General features: G+C 43.9%; 1 protein-coding gene across 1 annotated transcript in view; it reads right to left on the reverse strand.

Moving 5' to 3' along the window:
* Positions 1–25,074, reverse strand: part of VWF (von Willebrand factor) — a 234,618-nt gene that overhangs the window by 182,677 nt on the left and 26,867 nt on the right. Inside the window, exons 7-11 of the mRNA XM_048823921.2 lie at positions 14,659–14,875; positions 11,699–11,821; positions 7,484–7,595; positions 5,729–5,775; positions 1,023–1,159 (exon numbers count right to left, since the gene is read on the reverse strand). Coding sequence (XP_048679878.2) covers positions 1,023–1,159; positions 5,729–5,775; positions 7,484–7,595; positions 11,699–11,821; positions 14,659–14,875 — 636 coding nt within the window. The remainder of the gene's footprint in view (positions 1–1,022; positions 1,160–5,728; positions 5,776–7,483; positions 7,596–11,698; positions 11,822–14,658; positions 14,876–25,074) is intronic.

Here is a 25,074-nt window from a genome sequence, read left to right on the forward strand (position 1 = left end):
ATGCCAGTTCCACACACACAGCTCTGCTCTCAGATCTGTTATGTAATAGGCACAAACGTAATCATCCCTGGCACTGAAGGGAATTGTGAGTGGGGATGGGCAAAACCCATTTCCCTAAAGCAAGTGAGCTTTCTGCTCACCTTCTCTCTGGGGCCTCTTAATCATCCCTAACCTGTCCCTGCTGCTTGGAAAAGTTTTCCCGTCTCTGCCCTGTCACTGTGCTCTTCATGCTGCTTCTGCTGCCTGCCTCCCTCAACTTCCTCAACCTGCCCTGGTGCCTTCCTCTCGCCTTCCAAAACCTCCTCACGCCCACCGCTGCGGCCCTTTCTCTCTATCCTACCTCTCTACCATCCCGCCACTGTATGCCCTCACTCCTCCCTCTGCAAACTCCTTTGCTTTCCCCTCACTCCCACCCACTCCCTCACTTACTCCCCTACCCATTTTACTGCCCCTTCTGCAAAACTCCTTGAGGAAACTCTGCTTGTGTTCTTCCTGTCCCAATATGCTCTGGCACCCTTCCCATTTCTTTCTGCCCTGCAACTGGGTCCTTGCCATTCTCTCTGTGGCAGAGGGCATGAGAAACAAGTTGAGAAGGGCTGACATGCTAGGGAGTAATGCAACTTATTAGCCAATGTGTCCCTGTGAGAAAAAACTCCAGATTCTATTAGGGTTACAATACCACTACATGCTCCATAGCTTCTGAGGAAGCACATGCCCAGGGCAATTACCCAGCGAGCCGTCCAAACAGTTCAGTGTATGAGGCACACCCTCTTCTGTCTCTTGCATTTATATGCTAACTTTGGCAAAACTCCAGAGAGACAATGCAGTCACACTGTGAATTTGAATTTATAGCCCGCGGTTAAAGGAGTAGCAGCAAGAAGAGGCAAAATATATGTTAATTCAGAAGAAAGAGTCTAGCTAATTTAATAGGAATATGCCATTTATGTGCACAGGAATATGCCATTTAGTCATCTACTCACCCCACCCCCCCATTCTCCCCACCCCACACAGGGTGCTGTTACCTGAACCGTCTCTATGATGACAGAAAAGGAGTTCTCCTCACAGTCTTTGGCAAATAAGTATTGACAAATCCCACTGAAGGTGAAATACTTGTTGTCAAAACTTTTGAAATGGGATTGGCCAGTGACAGAGCATTCTCCTGAAAAATACCAAGGAAAACAGTCAAATCATTGAACAAATTCCTGCTTTTTGTGAGACAGGTGGGGCAGGGGGAGGGGGAGAGAGCAGGCCCTGCCAGGCTCACAGCTCCTAAAGGCTGGATAGTGGTGGCAGCATGGCTCATGCCACTGATTATTCCTGGAAGTTACTGCCATTAGAAATGAGGACTCCAGCCAAAGTTAGGACGACCATACTGCAAGATTTCCTCACAAAGTGTGAAATTCACCCTTGCACAGAGAACCAGCCCCCTTTCAAAATGACTCTTAAATAGGACTTTAAGTGGGGCACAAGCCTTGCTCTGGCTCTCTGCATGGGGGTGAAATTTACCCAGTAATATGTAATTATGCAAGCAGAACCAGGGACTTCACTGTGGTTACTCAAGTACTACTCAGGCCAGGTTCACGCACATCGTTGCACCAGTTTACCTAATCAGCTTACTTAAACCAGCGCAAAAGCCTCTGTGAACACTCTTAGGCTTCGTCTACACTAGAAAATTAAGTTGGCTTAACTGTATTGCTCAGAGGTGTGAAAAATCAACACCGCTGAGTGACGTAGTTAGGCCGATCTAAGTCGGCGCAAGGTTGATGGAAGAACCCCTCCCATTGGCATAGGCAGTGCATACTCTGAAGCACTACAGCAGCTGCACTGCTGCAGCATTTGTAGACAAGCCCTTAATTCAATTTAAATGTGGCTTGTGTCAGTTTAGCTTTGTCTGTAAATTTACAGATGCCAGCTCCCCAGGTTTAATCTGATATGCTAATAATAGCTAGCTCTCATATTGCATCTCTCACCAGTAGCACTCAACGTGCTTTATGTAGGAGATAAACATCATCACCCCTATTTTACAGATGAGGAAATTGAAGCACAAGGAGGTTAAGTGACTTGCCCAAGGTCATCCCAACAAGCCAGTGGCAGAGCCAGGATTTTAACGCAGGTCTCCCAAATTCCAATCCAGTGCTGTATCTACTAGGCCATACTGCCCTTAGAGCTCCAAATGTGGCAATTTAACTAAATCAGCTTTTAGAACCGTGTAGACGAGGCCTAAGTTGCAGAACAGAGCCCTTTACAAGTTAAAAAATGGAACACTTCTTATTCCTCGACCCCTACTCTGATGTTCCTTTGTGGTGGTGCCTCACTCTGGATTTTTGTTACACCCTTGGGTCTTGGCAGGTTGGGAACACTGCCTTTGTGTCTCTAGAACATTACAATATGGTCTTGTCATGGCTCCAATGTCTGAATGCCTGTATCACAATAACCTTATTTAATACAGAACAGGAAAAAATGGGTTAGCTCCTTTGCTGGGCTCCCTGGGACTTATTCAAGCATTTAGGTAAAAAATACTTTGATTTTATGAATCACAAAGGCAGGGGTGCTGGAAACATTTTTATAGTGGAGGTGCTAAAAGTAGAAAAAACTTATAGTTGAGTTGTTACTACTTCTTCAAGCCAGGGGGTGTGGCCGCACCCCCAGCACCTATGCTCAAAAGGGATGAAGAGCTGAAAGACACTCAGACTAAGATATAGTTAAGTGTTTCTTACAGAGGCAGAATGTATGGTGGTATTTCCTCTTACATTTAAGTTATTTAATTACCAGTAACCAGAAATTATTCACAGTTTAACCGCTAAAACCACAGTTCTTACAGAATAAAACTGAATTCCAGCTTGCAGTCCCTCCTGCTGTGAAAAGGAACTATTGAAATATAGGACTTTTTAACGTATCTGTTCCCAGTGTGTATGTAGAAGGTTGTTCTTATTATTTCTGTGGTGGTAGCACCCAGAGGCCACAACTGGACCTGAGACCTCATTATATTAGGCACTGCTTAAACACATAGGAAAGACATGTTCCCTGCTCCAAAGAGCTTACAGTCTAATCAAGTTATTTCATGCGGTCAAACCCCAACACCTGCATGGAGCCCCAGTGAAGCCAATGGGAGTAGGGCTGACAGGGGAGAGAGGAGAAGAGGGATATTCTTACCAGGCCCCCAAAACATCTGTAACATCTGCATAAAGAAAATGAAATGGGAGGGGGTGGGGCCCCAGCAAACATGATATACTAGGGCCAGAATTTCTCTATATGGGCCACGCAGGGATCTGCCCACACAGAACAAATTGCAGGCGCGGGGGCCTAAAATGACAAGCCACTATAAAGGGTGAAGGAAGAGGGCTACCTTCACAATATGTACACAGTCTGAACAGACATTTTTATATAAGTGACCACATACACATTAGCTACACGTATCTACCCCCCCAGCCTATCCTTAATTAGTTGACTAATGAGTTAGATCTGCTTGCGGAAGGGACCAGAGCAAGCTATTTTTTATTCCTGTTCACTCAGCAGAGCCAATTCAGCTCAAAGAGAGGGAGCTGGATTCTATTCCGTCCTGTGCAGCAGCAGAATTTTAAACAATATTCTAACTGCAGGCCTTTGCTCCACACGTATCGATTCACCTCAGTAATCCCAATAAAGACAAAGGGGCTGCAACCAAAAACAGATTTTGGCCCATGTAATATTTATTACTGATGACAAAGACTGAGCCATAAAGATCGCAGTTTGGGGTTTACACGCCAGGCTGAATTTGCACTTAAAAGCAGTCGCATTTTTCACTTGTGAATTGATAGCATTTGATCTAGAGTCATGAGACACAATAAACATGGAACCTCGTGGGCCTTTTTTCTTTTTTTAAAGCAGTTACTTTGCACAGTTGTGCTGCACTTGGAGAACTCTCCAATGAACTAGACAAGCAGAGGGCTGGACGGGGACTTTGTGTAGAAGGCCTACGTGGAATTTCTCATAAAATATGTCTCCCTTCCATTTGCAGTGATTCCACACCTCTCAGATTATGCTTTTCTCTGAAATTTTGGAGCAACTGCTATTTCCATTTGAAGCAGGAGATATTTTCAGGAAGGGTGGGGCAAGGCAGCTGAGAGGCTTTTCATTGTCCACTTGTAGGTAGGTGTAATTCCTTTGATTCTCTCTTGATCTCACCTCTGTCTTTGCCTCTGAGATCTACATGTTTTCCCCATTTTCTGATCTCCCACATCCCCTGAATCCCCCTTCTCTTAGTTCTCCTGCTCTCTCACATCTCAGCACTAGGTAGGTCAGAGCTGCCTGTGGCAATCCCCCTACACACACTCGTGCTAGCCGCAGGAAAGGCAGTACTGCATCAGGCCAGTGCAGGCTTCCTCTTTTTCTGCTGATTGCAGTGCTGGAACTGAAGAAGGGCCCAGAGCAGCAAATGTACATTTCAGGTCAGGGAAATGGGCTTATGGAGTGAAGTGGGGAGCAGGGACGTTGCTGGAGCAGCCTTATGGCAGGACGTGTGACACTCCATCATCTCCTCCTCCCTGCACACCCTCCAGGATGGATGAGTATTCAGGATGTAAGTATCAGCTACCCATTGCAAACAGCTTGTTCTAGGTGAGTTCAGGAAGAAGAGGAAAAAAGACTGGTGGTCTGCTACCCGCCTGTGTCACCATTAATGGAACACAGGTGGCCTACTTGCCTCTCCCCAGCCATGGCTCTAGCTCCTTGAACAGAATACATCACTTATGACCCAAGCCTGCAAACACTACTGAGCAGAGTACCATGCATGGTTCAACTGACTTCTATGACACGTAGTGCTCACTATTGTAAGTAGTCCCATCCAAGTGCTTGCTAAATCAGGCCATTCGTTAAGGCTTGTCTACACGGAGACATTCAGAAAAATTAATCCAAATTGACTCTCTAAATGGATTAGTTAAACTGCATTAAACCCTTGTGTGAACACTCTTAGGGTATTTACACTGCAATTAGACACCTGGGGCTGGCCCATGCCACCGGACTTGGACTTGCGGGGCTCGGGCAAAGGGGCTGTATAATTGTGGCGTAGACATTTGGACTCAGGCTGGAGCCTGGGCTGCAGAACTCTGCGACTGGGGAGGGTCCCAGAGCTCAGGCTGAGCCTGAATGTCTACATTACAATTAAACAGCCAAGCCCCATGCAGAGTCTAATTGCAGTGTAGACATACCATTATTCAGAAATAAAGTGGCCTTAATTCAGTTTAGCTTGATTGACTTTCAAAGTGAATCAAGCTAAACTGAATTAAGGTCATTTTAATTCTGAATAAGAGTGCCCACACAGGGGGCTTGATGTGATTTAACTAATCCACTTTAAATTCATACTGTTAGTTAATTCAGATTAATTTTCCTGTCCATATGTAGATAAACCCTTAGAAAATTGTTGATACTCAAGTTAGCACAGCAGTTTTCCTTTACCTGAAAGCTACTACTATGAATCTACAGCTCTTTTACAACATGGCAAGAAAAGCAACGGAAAGGGAACTCGTGCTTTTCCCCCTAAACAGGTATTTACATTGCCACACACAAGCCCATCTGCACAGCCTGATTTATCTTTTGGACTCCTGGACTCTTGAAATATAACCTTGGTGCTGACTTGCAGCCAGAGCTTGAAACAAGGACAAACCCTGTCTGTGCACTCATCCATGCATGGGACTGACTTAGGCAAGGCTTACATACTTTTTTGGAGCTATAAGCACAAGGGTCAGCATACCTGGGCACTCCTCGTTGCTGCAGATCCAGTTGCCACGTCGACAAATGCTAGGAAATATATTGTTGAAAAGTTAGGGTGCATGATTTCACATCCACGGTGGCATGTCCCAAAACTGTTGAAAGCGGAGCTCCCCCTTCAGAAAAATTAAACCAGTCATACTGCCCCGCACCCCAATACAGCTTAACATATGCATCTTCCATACACACACTCCCTTCAGCTAGCCCCTTGCGTAACACTAGTATTGAAATGTAATATTGTTTTTCTAAAAGGAATTATTCTGGAGAAGTTGTATGGCTTGTGTTATACAGGAGGTCAGGTGAGATAATCACAATGGTCCCTTCTGGCCTTGGAATCTATGAATCAGTATGGTTATAAAAGTACAAAACTCTTTCTCCTTTTTTTTTTTCAAGCCACCTTTTTATTTTAGCTGTAACATGTGTATTCTTCTAAAACCGAATGGTTTAAAAAAAATCTTCAGGGGGTTTCCACTGAAACCCTGGTACGTACAGTCTTAACGATGAATAACCCTTTTTGTGTGTGAAAGGAAGAGAGAGAGAAATAATATTTCTTCCCAGGTCTGTGGATGGGAGTATGGGATTCAGTATGAACTCTTGGAGGCAGTAGTAATATAAGACATAGTCAATGCACACGAGTGGCTGTTGCTATTATGCTTGGGCCTATATGGCACAACATCTGCAAGCCCCACAACTTTTTAAAAGAGAATGAATTGGGGTTGGGTGGCTCTCATTTGATCAGTTAGCCCATCCCTTGTACACCTTCTGGAGTGAGTTGAATTACTTAGGGTGACACAAGCGGGGTTCAATGGCACAGCATTCAGCAAGGGAATATTTAGGCTCAATAGCAGGAAGCATTTTATAAGGCTGAAGTCTATTAAACTGGACTAGTCTTCCAAGGGCAGGGAGATTTGGATGATGCTTTCAAACCCAGAGCTGCAGAAGGCCCTAAGGTCATGGGGCTCCATCCCACCAGGGAGAGACTGAGGTGCTAATGTGATGGTCACTGCTCATGCTCCATTGATACATGGGTGTGAGGGGCTGAGTTGCTTCTTGCTGACTGTGGTGTTACGCAGAGCCGCCTGCTTTATTGCACTGTGGCTCTGGCTGGGCCACACATCAGGTTCCCTCTTCTGTTGTCTGACTGGAAAAATCTGCCCAATGTTCCCCATACTCCTAACACACACAGAGTTCAGAATATATTTCTCACTCCCTTCCTTCTGGCTTGGGTAACACCCCGCCCCCCAGGATGGCATTCGGGGTAGATGTGAAAGAAGAAAGTTGCACATTCAATCTAAAGCTATAAAGCTGGAAGGGGCAACATGATGTCTTTGCAAGAAGGAGGGGGCATGAATTTGTCTTAACTGGCCCTTCTCAAAGGACATTTTGAACTAGGTTTAAGGGAAGTTAAATAAATGTAGTAAGTCAAAACAAAACTCCGCTGTCCAAAACTAGCTGGGACTGGGAGTCTGCAAGTTTGTGTTATTCAGAAAACAAATATTGTTCCACTGCCTGAAAGACTATGACCCCTACACAATTCTGCTAGATCAAATATTGCTGCGAAAATGGAGTTGATTGAGTCTTTGTGAACAGCTTGCTTCTGGGAAGAGGTTGGCACTTCCAAATCTTAGACTGGGGCATTTGCCAAATAAAAGAAAAGGGGGAGGGGGGCAAAACTGAAGAGCAGTACTTATCTAGAGCAGCCTGGATCGTAGCAATTGCACCGCATCATCGTATTTACCATGAGTTGCAGTCCTGAGAGATAGAGGAGCCAGGAGGATAGCGCATGCCAGAATGTACACAGGAGCACTCGGAGCTGTCAACACAGCTATCACCATTAAGTAGCTTCCCCACTGGATAGATTAGGCAATGGCAAAAAAACAAAACAAAAACACACATTAGATCCACTCTTGACACAATTTCATTTGCATTGTTATCCAGGGTCACTCACAGAGCCAACTAAAAAGGGCTGGGACTGTCCAAAGAACCTCATGCGAATTGATGAGTTTCATTCAGATGCTGCTTCTGCCTGTGAACATGCTGAATTGTGCATTTCTGGAAGCCCCGTAGACATCCCATTTAAGCAACTCTGCACAATCAATCAGCGGGGGGGGGGGGGGGGTGGACTCAAGCCAGAACCCTACTTCCAGCCACCTCTAAGGTTAGAGTGTGGGAGATGTGGAAGAGGACTGAAATCCAAGACCAAACCTGGACCTGAATGTTCATGATCAGGGCTCGTCTGGAACTGTAGTCTAAACATAACAGGCCATGGGCCCATATGTATGGTCACCAGTGGGGATAGATCCCAGGACCAATGTCACAAGTCCTTATCAGAACTACACATATCAAAGGGTTTCAATGGGGAAGGGGGGGGATAGGAGTCAATAGGTGAGTAAAAGCATGTAGTGACAGCTGAGGAGAGATGAGTGAGACGGGAGCTGGAGGAGCAAACAGCAAACCAGCAGGAAAAACAGAGAGCCTGCATGGTGGCTGTCCAGCCAGCACGCTTTAAGCAGCTGCAGCTTTGCTGGCTGGCCAAGATGGAAGCTGCAGCTGTCTTGGCCAGCAAGCAGTAGAAGGAAGCTGCGTTCCACAAACAGGCCTGTGAGAGGAACAAATGTCAAGCTGCTGAGTTAAATCATTCCTCCTTCACTCATGCAGAAAAATCAGGAATGAGCGGGTTATGTCCCCAGTAACTCCTTTAAGGACTATTGTGCCCATATTACAGGTGGATAAACTGAAGCACAGACAAGTTAAATGATTTGTCCCAGGTCACACAATGAGCCAATGGAATACCCAGGAATGGAGCAAAGGGTTCCTAGCTTTCAGAGACCCAGGCTCACAACTAGAAGATACCCCTTCCCTATATTTACTTCTGAGAAGTCCATCCCAGTGAGAAATTAAACTGGGATCTATGCATTTAAAAGCAGCAGGACTCTCCAAGGAGAACATGGAAAGTCTGTATTTTCTTGGCAAAAACAGCTAAATATTAAACATTAAAACAACTGTGTGGTGCCCAAGTTGAACTGGCTCCTTTTTCTCTTGGAGCACAGGCTGGACTGGAGCAGGGAGGAAAAAGCTGGTAAAATCTCCTCAAGTCCCATCATAAGAAGATTCCCCGTTTACTTGGTCAGATCCTTCTTGGATGCGGCATGTTATGAAACTCAGGTGAAATTCTCCATCACTAAACACACTGCACTGAAGCCATAGAACACATTTTGAAGTATTTCTTCCTTTTCTCTCCCTGACACTCATGTAGTTACCTTCTTGCTTCCCTTTGCCATTCCCTCCCTCCACAGCATCCTCTGTAGTGCCCTTCCCATCCTCCTCTTACCGCTCCATTTCTCTGCTCTCTCCCCTCACACGTCTCCTGACCTGAGGTGACCGGAGCAGCTACCGTAGAACCTCAGTTACCAACACCAGGGTTACAATCTGACCACACACTTCATTTGGAACCGGAAGTACACAATCAGGCAGCAGAGACTTAAAAAAAAATACTGTACAGTACAGTACTGTGTTAAACATAAACTACTAAAAAATAAAGGGAAAGGTTTTTTTAAAATTGACAGGTTAAGGAAACTGTTTCTGTGCTTGTTTCATTTAAATTAAGATGGTTAAAAGCAGCCTTTTTCTTCTGCATAGTAAAGTTTCAAAGCTGTATTCAGTTAATGTTCAGTTGTAAACGTTTGAAAGAACAACCGTAACATTTTATTCAGAGTTACGAACAACCTCTGCTCTCGAGCTGTTCGTAACTCTGAGGTTCTACTATATTTGAAACAACCAGCTGTGAAGCAGGGTAGCAGCAGTACTTCACAGCTAATTAATTCCACTTTCTTGGCTCTTCCCTACCCTGTCCAGATTGTGAGGCGATGGGAGTGAGGTGAAATCAGTCAGCTCTGAAGCAGTTTTGCTATAATATTCCAGTTTCCATTAGCTGTCTTGTTAACAGTATAAGCTATTTTGTGAGGCAAAGCCGGGCAGCGGTAGAGTCAGCAGTGCCTGTTGTTCTAAAGGAATAGCCTAATCCAAACTCTGCTTTGGAGGAACCCATCCAAGCAGTAACCAGGCTGTTCTGCTTAGTGTTTATAACTGGATGTGATCAAGCATATTCAGTGCCCTGTTCTTTCAATCATCCAACTCCTGTTTCTCCACTTGCAGCCTGGACACCTCTCATCCAAGGTTAAGGTATACATCTACAGTACAGAATTATGTGAACCTAAGATACATTGACATACAGCCACCGTAGTAATTAAATAGCTTTTGCATGTCCACACTGTACTCCTTATGTCAGCGGCGCGTAGCCTCACCAGGAGCACTTGCACCAATTTAACTATCAGTGCAGGGCTTTGTGGGAAGGCTTCTGAAAGCCAGCAACAGTGGACATAAGCAACACAGTGTCTACACTGACACTGCATTGACCTAACTATGTCAACCTAAGCTCTATGCCTCTCAGAGAGGTGGAGTTAAGTCAGCATAATGGGCGAGTTACATCAGTGGGAGTGACATTTTAGTGTAGACGCTGGCAGAGTTACATCGACATAAGCCACCTTGAGTCGATCTAACACTATAGTATAGACCAGGCCCAAGAATGCTTTGATAACCTGCTGCAGCACATCATCATTTGGGTTTCTTACACAGTTGTCTTTATAATTGTACAAGCCACTTTGCAGACAAGATGAAAAGTTCAGGAGCATTGCTGCTGCAGGCAAAGGGTGCTGAGCAGTGTTCACCCCAAGTACCGGCAAAAGGCATATACACTTGCTATTGGACACCAAGGAAGATGTGCAGATCTGAAAGGCTAACTCCTTACAAAATGAACTATACTGGGGCTTTACAGACACAACGCTTGACCAGGGGGAGGAAGGAAAGGGGTGAGGTTGAGCAGAAGGAGTTCATAGATTCATAAATTCTAAGACCAGAAGGGGCATTGTGATCATCTAGTCTGACCTCCTCTATAACATGGACCATAGGACTTTGCCTGTTAATTCACTGGCCCATAGACACATTCAAGTTCCCCCACCCTGCCACCTCCCATTGGTACCTACCCAAGGCATACCCTGCACTGACAGGATACACAAGAAACTAATAAGAACAACTGTGAGGTGTAAATAGCAGTAAAGACCAATTTAGAATGGAATGTTGATGGCACACACACACCCACCCCCCTCTAGCATTGTTGCCAAGCCCCTGCTGTGAAACCAAAGGCATGCTTTCCGCATGTTAAAGCTCACTCAGTTACATGAGGTATCTAGTAAATTACTAGAAAGACTTAAACACACATCTTTGTACACATCCATGAAGTCAACACTATAAACATGAACTACAAGACTATTCCCATTAGAGAAGCAAGAGGAGGGAGAACATGGTTTCTGCAGCCGCAGTGATAGGCATATTAGAGGAAGAGAGAAAAAAAAACACATAGACCAAATTCTGCTCAGCTTAACCACGCAAGTAGCCCCGTTGAATTCAATGAGATAATTTGTATGAATGAGGCAGTAAAAAGAATTCACCCCATAGGTTTAAATCACTAAGGATCCTCCTGGACGAAATGTAAAATATTTCCCCTTTTTTGCTTTAATAACCGCCCTCAGTAGAATCTTCTCATCTTCTGCTTCTGAGATGTGGACTCCTCTAACCTGAAGTAATTCAGAAGAAATCTGTATGTTGGTAGGCATCACATGGTGCAACCCCTGGCCTGGAAGGAGTTCCTGCTGCACTAACTGGTGCTGATCTTCACAAAGACCTTTATTTTTTTAATTGAACTTAAATAGAAGTCCTTTCATAGAGCAAGCATACAGGCAGTATAGAAACTGACCTATTCTAGAGCGCACACAAACAAAGCGAAGTGCTGATTTCAGGAACATTTGAAGACAGACACTGGTTTTCTTCTTCTCGTAAAATAGGTAACATCATTGCCAAATGTTTCTCTGAGTAAATAAATCAGTAAATAAATTACCAGGGCAGCTGCAGCCATCAGCACATTGTCCTTGACAAACTTCATTGATATTCAGACTCTGGCAGGTTTTGACACAAGGAGATACACACTCCTTATACTCCATGCCAACTGGACATCTTGGCCCTGAAACAATTAAACGAAATTAGAAATACATATCCCTTAATAGCTGTTAATCTCTTTAATTATCGTAGAACAAATGACCAGGGTCAGAGATAAGGTCAGATCCTCTCTGATCAATTATTTCATTTTCGGGAACAAAATATTTAATAGATGTTAATTTTGTTGCTTAATTTGACAGTTGCATCTGCCACTCTGTTCTATACAAGAACAAGACCTCTGTGAAAGCTTGAAAGCTTATATATTTCAGCAACAGAAGTTGGTCCACTAAAGACATTACCTCATCCACCTTGTCACTTTGGTCTGTAGACATGTTTAAGGTTAAAAAAAAATTTTTTTTTTCCACAAATCACATATCATCCACAGAAAGAAAGCAAATTACGTGACAATAATTCTGAGTGGAATCTGTGTGATCCATTACTGAGTAAAGCCCTGCAAGGATATCTAGCTGCTTCCGATGCAGAAATAGACCCTCACAGTTGTACAGCTCATTCACTGTGTCACACTGATGTCTTTTATTGCCAGGGAGAAGCGAATCAGGTGTGGGACCTAGAAATCCCTAAATATATCCTGGAGCTGGATCAGCCTTAAAGTGCATGGGTTCATCTGCACACTTATCTCCTCGGCTTCTTTTAACAACGATCATCAAACTTCCAGTGAATTCTGCTTCCCAATGACTTTATTCATGGGGCACACATAGCTTAGCAGAGACAAATTTACCCAGAATGCTGGTATTAAAGGGCCCTCTGGTGACAACCACATCGACTGATTTGCACTGACAACACCACACCATGCAAGCAGAGTTTCTTTGCTGGGCAAGATGCCTCAGTAACAGCTAACACAAAAGAAAGCAATGTCCTCATGTTAGGATTAGGGCACAGAGTAGTCTCTTTCCGAGCGGACCATACGCCTCACAGGCCTCAGGTCTCTAGGAAGCAGTGTAAGGTCCTCATCAGCAGAAAAAATAAATAAATCTAAGCTTGTCATGATAGATACGACCATATCCTTCAATATCCTGGCCATGGTGTAATTAAGATAAAATTTACTGAGGTTACGTCGACGCTGCGCACCTTATCATGGCACAGCTGTGTCGCTACAGTCGTGCCGCTGTCAGGTACGCAGTGGAGCTTCTCTTTGTCAGCAGGAAAGAGCTCTCCCGCCGACAAAATTAATCTGCCCCCAGTGAGAGGCGCTAGCTTAGTCAGCAGGAGAGTGTCTCTCGTCGACAAGGTGCAGTCTACGCCAGCACTTTTCGTCCGTAAAACTTTAGTCTGCCGGGGCTGTGGGTTTTTTTCATACCCCTGACCGACAAAAGTGCAGCATAGACAAAACCTGGGTTAAGTTAAACACCTTCGGGGTTCATTGTATTAAAAATGCAATTGTGTATTTGTTATTGGGAATCGTATGTAATTTCCCTACGAGACTGACTAATGAAATTTCTGGGAAGGCAAATGACTCATCGGTTGTCCCATCCTTTTGAAGCTGTGCCTTGAGAACAACCCATTGTCCACTAATTACCTGCTCCTGGAAACTCCAGAGCAAAGACCCATAAAGGGTAGGCTAAAACTTTTCACGAGTGTGCTAGTTCTAAGCTGAGGCTGTTATGGACTTGCGACCAAGAAGAGACTCTGTGGTGGGCTTTGAAGGACTAATCACCTGCCACAGCCCTTGTTGGAGTTGAGGTGATCTCTGGTAAGCTTATTAGCATACGTGTAGCTTCTTTTATTGGTTTTAATAATTTCTCAGCAGTGCTTGTACTGTAAGAATAAAATGTGCTTGCATAGAAAGAGCTGTCTGGTAAATCATATCTATGGCCAGTTACACCGTTATTAGTCTCTGAAGAGCAAGCAAGCAGGCCTGCTTCGGCAGACTGACTACTGGTGAATTCACAGTAGAATCAGGGAGGTATTCAGTCTGGGTCAGAAGGGAGAGAGATGGAGGTCTCCACCCAACAGAATGGGTGTCTTTGCTGGGCCAGATATGGGGAGTACAGGTGCAGTGGCCTAAACTGTGACACTTATCTCCTCCCACAAAGAGTAAACAAGGGAAAACAAATGAAATGCTGCTGATCTGTGGGATTGACTAAAACCACAAATGAAAATAAACCTCCCTTCCCAACAGGATGGAGAATGGTTCTGGCCCTCCCCACTGGCAAACCAGGGGCTTGATTTTCCCTGCCCCACACCTTGTGTAGTTATTTCTGTCAGTGCAAGGAGAGTGTAACGTGGCTGTAACACACCACCAGATCAGAATGGCAGCATCTTACACACAGTTTGTACTGGTATTAAAAAGTGTACTAGGGTTGCAGGGCAACAGGGAGACTCATACCCCAAGGAAGTAAGACTGCCTCATTTATTAGCCCATCTCCCCTGACTGGCAGCTCAAACAGATGTTCTGGAAGAGGGCAGGTTCTCATCTCTTCCTCCCACTCTCAGCCCTCACAGACTTTTAGCCACTTCTTTGACCTGCTGGGTATTGGGTATGAACACCCTGTCACCTGTCCCTAATGAAAGTGTACTTCCCTGGTCAAAATAGGGTGATCATGTCTTCAGTCACATCTTATTCTGGAAGCTTATTCGCAGAGTTAGAAATCAAGCCACCTCATCCCACAGCTCATGGCTGGCAGCACTCTACTGATAAGGGAGCCACATCATGGCTAGACACTCCCGTAGAGTAGATACAAGCTAGTAAAGAACAAGCCAACAAAATAATCTTGCTTGATAAACCAGGACAGGCGTGAAAGCTTTTTCTGACTGACCCTCTCAACTGCAATGTATAGATCTGTGGGTTAAGCAATAATAGCCTTAAAGGGAAGCTTTGGAATCGTAATGATATGGACTTACTACACGAGCTGTCGTTGGGCCAGCCATCCACAATCACTCCTTGCTGAGCACAGCTCCTGGCATACTCAAGGAAAGTTGGACAGTGACAGTGCATGTCCTGAGCACATCTGCACATGTCTTCTTCACAGAGACCAATGAATACCTCTGGATCAACTCGATGGTGGCATTTGGAGAATACTGAAGACGTCCTTAGCAGCTGGCACCTTTCCATGACATCCTGCATAATTAGAACAAGTGAGGGGGAAAAAAACCAAAATATTGTTACAAACTGTTTAGATCAGTGTTCCTCAACCAGTGGGTCATGATCTGTAGGGGAGCAGTATGAAAGACAATCTGGGGGATCGTGGGGCTTTGAAAATTTTAAAATAATCTAAAGCAAAAGAAATCTCACTCCTCCACCACACACACACAGTTACCCTTCAAAGTCAAGTATTAGAGTTGTAGCGTCATAAATTTTAGGGCCAGGCAGGACAACCTGATCATCTAGTCTTACCTGCGGTACATCACAGGCCAATAAGCACCACCCAGCCACCTCCACACCAAGCCCAACAACCAGAATTACACCAAATTATTACATCCCTCAGGAGACAAACTATTATGTAGCAAAGGCAGAGAACAGAAAGGACCAATGTGGTACCTACGTTAACCTCTCGACACGCACATACACACACAAATACATTATATCAAAGACAACAATAAGTCTAATATTGTATTGCTCAATTCTAATATTTCTATCTATACCCTATTTTTTCACTCCAGGATTAGAAGATCTGTGACACTTACTCAAGTCATGGGAGTTACTCTGACCCTTGAATTTCCATACCAACATTTGACATAATGGCTGCGAGCTAACTGATTTTATATATAAAGTAAAATATAGGTATATGCCAGGAAGCAATAAATAAATAGTTACTCTGAGTCTGATGTAGTTAAATGTTTAGCTGCTGGTAGTAGGAGAGAGATTAATTTAAACTGTTCAAGACGTTCCAAGGACTTTGTTTGACAAATTATAGCTGATTTTTTCCTTCTTCTGATGTATCTTGTCAATGCATCAATATAGTTAATTATGATAGAGGTCTATAAAATCATGACTGGTGTGGAGAAAGTAAATAAGGAAGTGTTATTTACTCCTTCTCATAACACAAGAACTAGGGCCACAAAATGAAATTAATAGGCAGCAGGTTTAAAACAAACAAAAGGAAGCATTTTTTCCACACAACGCACAGTCAACCTGTGGAACTCCTTACCAGAGAATGTTGTGAAGGCCAAGACTATAACAGAGTTCAAAAAAGAACTAGATAAGTTCATGGAGGATAGGTCCATCAATGACTATTAGCCAGGATGGGCAGGGATGGTGTCCCAAGCCTGTTTGCCAGAAGCTGGGAATGAGTGACAGGGGATGGATTACTTGATGATCATTCCCTCTGGGGCACCTGGCATTGGCCGCTGTCAGAAAACAGGATACTGGGCTAGATGGACCTTTGGTCTGACCCAGTATGGGTGTTCTTTTGTTCTTATGATTAATAAGCATAGAATTTGCAGCATCCAGCAGAAAAGTAATACAGATGTGGAAGCGAATGATTCCCCAAAACCCCATTTTCCAAATCACTGTGAGTTTGTAACTAATCTTTGGCCACTTCAGAACACTCACTTGTAATTATGCTGCACACTACGCCCCCTCAAATGTTCACAATGATTGCAGGATAAGAAAATAAATCCTCTAGCTCCAAAGGCCTTTCCCCCTACTATTGGAGCTAAAGGAGACTATCACTGTATTACACCGGCACAAGCTGCTCTTTGTGGATGAAGACGTGTACCTGCATGCAGAAACTTGCAGAACTGAGGTGGTTACACTGTGCTGCACAAGTTGAGAGCACCAGGGATTGACAATGTCTGTGTCCTGCCTTATAAATAAACCATTCCTTTTTCTGCAAACTAGACACAAGTATTGTCTTTTCTCTAACAGGAGGGACATTATTCAGCCTAATATACATGCTGGAGCAGTTCTGATTCCATTCTGTAAAGGGCAGTAATTAGAACTGACAGCGTAGGGGCCACATGCCAAGTATCAGAGCTGAAGTCAGGAACCAGGAGCAGGGTAGGAGCAAGAGTGATCAACAGCTGCTAGGCTGAAGCACTGAGCAACCAGTAACCGCTGCTGCTGAGCTTAAAAGCAAGCCTGCTGCCTCCCTTCAGCCAATCAGGCAGTTCTACACAATGCAGCTGAGCTCATTAATCTGCCTGGAGGTTGGGTTTGGCCAATCCTCAAACGCAGCAGAAGGGGCTCAATCCTGACAGACAGACACCAACAATTCCCAATGGTGGTAACTTGTGATATTTCAGAATTTGTTTTCATGCCACACTGGAACAAAAATAAAACCTTTTAGAGGTTTTCACAAAAGCCTGTGTGTCAAAGACCCAGGTTCCAGTCTCTACTCTGCCTGATTCAGAGTAGAGTTTTTCCTCCCAAATTGTTCTCCATCAGGCAGAGTAGGGACTTAAATCAGTCCTCTCACAATAGTGCCGTAATCACCCAGCCATAGAGAATCTCTTTGCTCTCTTTTCAACCTTCCTGACAAACATTTAATGGAAACTGATATGTCCCCACAAAACATTTCAGCTTCCTAAAACAGCATATTTTGCCAAAATGAAATTTCAGAACATTTTCACTGACCACCTCCAGCAGTAGGACACACTGGTCAGTTCACTATTATTTAATCACTATCCTTACCTCAGTTTAATAGAATATAAATTCTTTTCTTTTTGAATGTAGTTCAGTGTAAAGATGTAAGGAGTTGACGGTATTGTTCCATGAGAAATTTAAAAGGCCACTGATTTCATGTGTTGGTAAATTACTTGTGATTGGAGAGGGGATGAAGCCATAACATTTAGACCTGGATTTTGAATCCCCTCCTCCAGTTTCAGAAATGTTCAGCTGCCAGGGTATAGTTCAGCTACCTGCAAAATTTAGGTCTGGACCCCAGTTTGGATTCTAAACAACCCTCGAGGCTGGAAAAGTTTGGATCCCAGAATTTTAACCAAGTTACATTTCTATGATCTGTTGCTACAGTGTATTGCTGTAGATTTGTGGAGTTTAAGCCTGAATGGAAAAGAATCTCTGCAAATGTTTCATAGGACATTGCCAATTTGCCAAAAGATCAATTTGTTTATTTTGTACATTTGACAGCACACCACGTATAGTCAGTTTCACTGGTTTCCACTCTATCATTAATTAGTTTCAGACATATTTTGAAAGGTGGCCGCTGATTCTGGGTGATTAGCGTGAGATGCCACAGACCTGATTTTTAGAAATGCTGAGCCACAAAACTTCACCTGGAGTTTTGGGTGCCCAGCACCTCTGAAAAATCAGGCCCAAGGCATCCCACTTTGGAGACCCAAATCAATGCCACTCGAAAATTCTGGCATTACTCAGTTCCCCCTGATGTTTTTATGGCTCTTTCACATAGCAACAGTGGGAGAAAATAAAAATATAGAAAACTGTGATTGTAAAACCACAAAAAAAATTACAGGGATATTTAGGAACAAATGTAGGATCTGACGCTACTTTATTTTTAGGTTTTTGTAATTCATCTGATTTCAAGTTGACAGTGTCATTTTAAATGTGATTGGTGGCACCATGGCATGGATGATTCTTTGTGAACATAACTTGCCAACTTCTCTTCTCCCCTAATCCCACCGCGCAAAATTGTCAGTGGAATTTTATACATTCTTCTGATTTCTTTTGCACTGCATTTCTGTTGCTCTCTGAATCACAGAATATCAGGGTTGGAAGGGATCTCAGGAAGTCAGTGCCGTAGGTCTGAATTGCATAACAAAGACAAATGCCATTAAATAGATAGTACTAAAAAATAATCTTTAAGGCAGAGTAAAGCATTTTAACATGAAAAGAATGACCTCTATTTCCTTTATGTTTGAAATCTATTGTGAACAGATAAAGAAAATATGTTCTATATATCATCTGGGAGGGATATGCTTTGGGGGGGGTCTATTGTTTCTGGACTTTCATTTTATTTGGTTTTCTCATGGTTGCCCTATCAAATGAAGAATGTTAAAAAGGTCTGCCTGATTATAAGCTCTCTGAGGCAGAAACCTGTCACGTTAGGTGCCTTCTACACCTTTGGGTGTGGTATAAATAATACACAACTTACCACACTGACTCAGCCAAGCTTTCTCCCACATGCTGCAGGAGCCTGTATGAGACACCCGTGTAAGAGAGAGACAGGACTACTGTAACTCCTTGACTTCACTGGAGTTCATCTTGATTTATACCATTGTAAATTAGAGGGAAATCAGGCGCACAAGCTATGTACTTCTCCATTTGCCTTCCAAGGTCTTGAGATAAACAAGATTCACTTCAGCACTGGCTCTCTTTGTTGTATACAGAGAATACTCAACCTTATGCATCTTATCTTGTTCCCATTGAAGTCAATGGCAAAATTATCTGGTTACTAGGGCTTTATTTATAGCTATATTACTCTAGCACTAGACAAGGACACGATGAAAGATAGCCCCCCCGAGTACTATTTCTAAGGGAAAGTAAAATCTTGAAAGTGAGGATCACATTTAAGAATGTATAAAGACCTTTTACCACTCTAAAAAAAGCAGACCTCTCTTCCTGCAAGAGTTTTGCTGCAAAGCCACTTCTTTCCTCCATCTGTATTATAAATACAGCTGTGTTGAGGCACTCCATTATACAACAGTTTGGTTTCGTCTGTGAACATAGAACTAAGCTGTTATTACTATGTTAAGGAAACCGTGACACAACTCTTAAGATAAAGGACCCAAACTGAGCACTGAGGTAAAAGTGGATATAATTTCTTACTGGTTTACATTAAGGCTGAATTTCATGCTAGAGGTCCAGCTCCTTTTAAAAAAAAAAAACCTCTATGATACAGCTGAGGTACAACCTTGTTCTAACTGCGCACCTCCTGGTTGTGTAACTGCAATGCAGGCAGGACCTTCGTGAGCTAGGCATAAGACAACTATTATGATGATGATGTTTAGTACAGTAGTGTCTAAAGACCAAACAAGAATGGGGCCCCATTGTGCTAGGCACCGCACAAACACAGAGTAATAGTGTCAAAATCTAGTCCCTTGTACAACTTCCCAACCTCACGTCCAAGGATCAGTCTCTCCCATACCTTGTCTCCTCCAATGTTCCACGCTTCCAGCGATGCCATCCTTAGTGCCCCATTCAGTTCCTTCTCCCAGTAACCCCTCCTTACACCTTCCATCCATGGGATGACCCCCTTACCCAGGTTGCCAGCCCATCATTCCCTCCTCATTTAATCCTTCCTAAAATCCCACTCTTTCCTCAATGCCCACAAGCAGTGAGCTGTACACCACAAATAAAATATTCACCTTTGTTAACTCCCTTTCTGGATTTCCCAGCATGTCCTGTCTTTCATGTGTCTGTTTTTTTAACAGTAAGTTCAAAGAGGCAGGAACTATCTATGTTCTGTACAGTACAATGCAGAGCTTATCATTTATACTAAGAACATAAATAATTACAATTTTCTCCTGTGACAGTCTACACTACAAATACAACTGAGTCAGGAGGAGCAGTTAAACACAGTTCTCTGATGACTCAGTTTACAACACAGCTTCAGTTGGCAGTGTGGATGGCTACTGCTGATTTCTGTAACCAGGCTAAAACCCGGTCTGTATGAACTAAGTCATTAACATGGCTACAGATCATCATTAAACACAATTAGCCAAATGCACACATACTGCAAACTGCAAGAAGTACAGGGGCAAGCTATGTCCCTTGCATCTATTGTAGTGGTAGCATGGCTTAGGTCTGGGAGGCTTGCTTTATACAGACATTTGTTATGCAGCTATTGTATGACTGAGCACAATTACTTATATGACAAACTTTTTTGGACACCAAAAACCATCAAAGGAGAGACAATATGTTTTCCTCTACCTTAACAATTGTTAGGAAATGGATTAAATCATAAGACAGTGTATGAATTAACCTCAGCCTGTGATCGCATTTACTTATCCATCCTTAGAGTCAGCTGATAGGTCATCACCACACGATGGTACTTCATTTTCTAGGTGACAGAGATCATCACCCCAATACAGTGGTTAAAGTAGATGAAGAGAGGCTGGGGAGATAACCAGGTTTAGAAGCCATCATCAGAGGTCTGGGTTTTATGAGACGCTGCAGTGTTGCTTCCTCTTGTGCTGCAGCAAGAGGAAGAGAATGGGGACCAGGGAATACATGTGTCTGAAGGGAGTTCAAGTCTCCAGGCAGAGCCGTAGCCATCCAAGCAAAAGCGTGTGCAGGTGTGCATGGGTGAAGCCAGCATATTGCTGGTGCTTCCCATCCCCATTTTCTAGCACGATAGAGAATGTGACCAGGGAGGAGAATCTGCACAGATGCACAAAACGCAGGTAAAGATGGGGGCTCAGAGGGATCCTTCCATGGAACATTGTCAAATGGAGGGAACTGCACAATTTAAAGACATGTCAAGACAGAGATTTTATGCAAAAATCGACAGTGCTGACGTGGGGTGGGGAGAGGGCTGTCTCCCTGGAGCAGAGAGGAAGGCAACAAGAATTCTTTCTGTTCCCTTCTCCAGTGGAGGAGAAAGGCAGAGAGCAGGCAGGACTGACCTTCCTTTGGAGGAGAGGAGGTGTATAGGGGTATCACAGCCAGGATACTACTTCTTCCCCCATCAGTTGCTGTTTCACACACTGGCAGGAAAGGTTAGGAGCCCCAGAAATAATGCAACTTTAGCTTCCCACTTCAGCTTCTCCGGCCTGGGGAGTGTTCACCTCACTAGCCAGAGCAGAAGGGAAAATCTGGGAAAGCAGGGGGAGCTGTCCTACCCCAACTCCTCTTACTATTACCCCTGCACCCAGACAGTTTCCCTGTCAGAGTTTTCATCTTGTCATGAGTAATCTGTATCCAGGCAATTCCTTTTTTTCCAAACCAATTTACAGGGCTCCACTGTTTGTCATACTTAATGCTAGGCTTTTTATTGAAGCCAACGCAAGAGCTCCAGTTTTGCCTTTGGATCAGGTCCATAGAGCTGTTCCTCTTCCAAAGCGTTTGTTAAACCAATTAAATTGTGAGGCATCTCTGTGGGGGAGGTTTAGATTGGATATTAGGAAAAACTTTTTCACTAAGAGGGTGGTGAAACACTGGAATGCGTTACCTAGGGAGGTGGTAGAATCTCCTTCCTTAGAGGTTTTTAAGGTCAGGCTTGACAAAGCCCTGGCTGGGATGATTTAACTGGGAATTGGTCCTGCTTCGAGCAGAGGGTTGGACTAGATGACCTTCTGGGGTCCCTTCCAACCCTGATATTCTATGATTCTATGATTCTACAGAGACATGGTTGGAAACAGCAATTTGTGGGGGAAGAAAAGACAAGGAGAACTCCAGATCTAGATGGGGGAGAGTAATGACATGAACCAAAGCTATTGTTCTCTTCCCCTACCAGCTGACTGCCTCAGATCCAAAGGGGCTGAGAGACGGGGGAGATTTGCATAGCTGAAGCTAGCAAACAAAGGAATCTGTTTCTTGATTGAAAAGATCGGAATTCTTCAGCAAGCCCTCACTTTTGCTGGACTTCTATTAATAGTACAACGTTTATTCATGGCAGTGAATAAATTAAGTCAATGTTTGTCAAATGCTGTGGGCTCAGGAATTCACAGAATAGAGGAGCTCATTTCATTGGCCTGTGGAGCAAATGTCGTCTTGCAAAGCAGCAATATCTAACATGGTTTATATAGGTTTCAGAGTAACAGCCGTGTTAGTCTGTATTCGCAAAAAGAAAAGGAGTACTTGTGGCACCTTAGAGACTAACCAATTTATTTGAGCATAAGCTTTCGTGAGCTACAGCTCACTTCATCGGATAACTATAAACTCTAATCCACTCTCTAAACTGTGTTCATTCTGCTTTAGAATCAAGGCCAGGGCTGGGTGATTGCTGTGGCAGTCTGTCTATGATGGCAGAATTTTCCAACAAATTCAAACTGATTTTGACAGATGACGCTCCAGTGGCCCCAACCAGTTATAAGCACAGTTCCAGGCACCAAAGCCTCATCCACACTGCAGCTCCAACCGGTTTTAGAATGGGTTTGTATTTTTGGTGCAGTCAAGCAAACCAAATTGAGCAGGTCTCACAGAGCTTTAGCTCCATAAATAAGGCAGATTTCTATCAACTCAGAAACCAAGATAAACTCTCCACAGACCTTAACTCAGGCTTAGAAAAAACATGTTCACTGTCATTATCAATGACTATGAACTGCTGCTATGAATGACAATGAACAGTCATTGGACCAGAGAAAGAGTGCGGATTATTCTGGAGTCTAGTGGTCAGGGCACTCACCTAGGATGTGGGAGACCCATGCGTAAGTCCCTGCTCAAAGGTCTAATTATTTATAAAGAGTGGAACAGCTTCAGCAGGAGAGATGAGACTCAACCCAGAATATCTCATAGTCCAGTGGTTAGGGCACTCTCCAGGGAGGTGGGGGATCCCTGTTCAAATCCCCTCTCCACATCAGGCACAGAGGGGAATTGAATCCAGGTCTGCTACATCCCAGGTGAGTTCCCTAATCACTGGGCTAACAGTTGTAAGGCCTCCTTCCCCAGTCCCCCCCCCAAAATATTTTGACCAAAACTATTGTATTTCTGGCAAATTTCTGTCAGATTCGTGAATTGTTCCAGGTCAATCAAAACTGCATTTTTTGGTGAATGAATTATTAATCTGAAAAATTTTACCCAGCTCTAGATAAAAGCTAGCTCAGGTATGTCTCCACGTACCACCATGTCACCTCTGATTGCAGTGAGGACATACCAGATGGGGCAGGCAGGGTTCCACTTGCATCCACAGTTAACAGCACATTTCCACAGCCAATTGTCTAAATTCCAGGGGCCTGAGGCTACAAGTTTGGGGTTGCGAGTATATTCCGATGAATTTAAAATCTTTAATAGGAGTATCGTTATTCAGAGGCTCAAAAGGTTTGGGGGTCTGTTTAAATAGCCAGAAGCTCCTCTGACAGTAAGTAAGCTTGTCCTCCATGTGGCTGAGTAATGAACAATCAAACATCCCCAGAGCAAGAACTTTCTACATCATATTTCCTCTATGATCTTGGGCCCAATTTAAAAAGCATTAATCTAGATTAGCCCCCCAGTTTCCAATTACTCAGCCAAATTCTAATCACAGTTATATCACTGTCAGTCTAGAGCTATGCCAAAGTCAGCTGACTTACTCTGAATTCACACCAGCGTACACAAGATTAGCATTAAATGGGTTAAAAATTGATTTCACCATAACCACCACAATCTGTAATACTGAATGCACAGTAAGTGAATTCTGAAATAACCGGTTTGTTCCTCAAGTGGTGAGGATTTGTATGTGTTTTCTGCGTGCCTAATGGAAACAGAGGACATATTTATATCTGCAAAGCAGAGGCAAAAAAGGACAGATGGAGCCCAAGGGAAAGACCCTTGGCTGAGTCGCAGCATCTTTGCACCACTCCAGAAAAACAACGCTATCCCCATGATGACTAATTTGAGAATCCCCTGCCTCGGGGAATCCTTGGGGAACATGGAGTCACCAGAGCTGCTACTAAGGCAGCACCTGTTGCAGCAGTTGTGGAAAAAAGAGGCGTGACTGAGGCCTCCTTACACATTGGTGATCTCCAGGTGCCAGAATGTCCCCCAAGTGCTCTCGGCACCTGGGGCAGTTTAGAGCAGCCTTCAGGCAAGCTCTGTTCAGCATTGGGCAATCAAGGACGCACATTGCTGGCTCAGGATCTAGGCGGGGTATAAGTGGCACCTTTGCACACAGCCCTCCGGAGCCTTGCCCAGCACTTCTTTGGCCACAGCCTAGGTGTATTTTTATGCAGCCTTCAGAGGAGACTGCTCGGGAAGGTAATGGCAAGAGAAAAAGAGGATGTTCACTAACTGGGGATAAGCTGTACTACTGAGGGGATTTTTTTTTCAGATCACAGAACAGTACTGTGATAATATGAAATTCGGGGGCGGGGGGGACGACAACGACCATGAGGTCAGTCTCCATTTGCATCTGGCACTGCAATCAGCAGAATGGCCCTAAAAGTATTCTCCAGCAAATGTCACTGCTAAGCCAGCTAACAGGGTGATCGTGGCATGACCAGGCAGCACATGCCTTGTATTGATGCCAGTTCTCTGATGACAGATTAGACTGACTTGCACTGTACCTGTATCAGACTCCCAAGTGCAACTGAGAATCATAAAATGCAGCCCCTGGCTTCCCTCATCCCATAACTATTCAGAAAGGACAGAATTGATCAGCTGCAGATTTTTAGTGATAGGAAGCTCAAACAATAAAACATTTCTGTTCCTCCTGCAAAGAAGATCTGAGCAGAATCAAATTTTGTGGGACTGTGCATTTGCTA

This window comes from Caretta caretta, chromosome 1 (genome assembly GCF_965140235.1).
Source record: "Caretta caretta isolate rCarCar2 chromosome 1, rCarCar1.hap1, whole genome shotgun sequence".
NCBI lineage: Eukaryota > Metazoa > Chordata > Testudines > Cheloniidae > Caretta > Caretta caretta.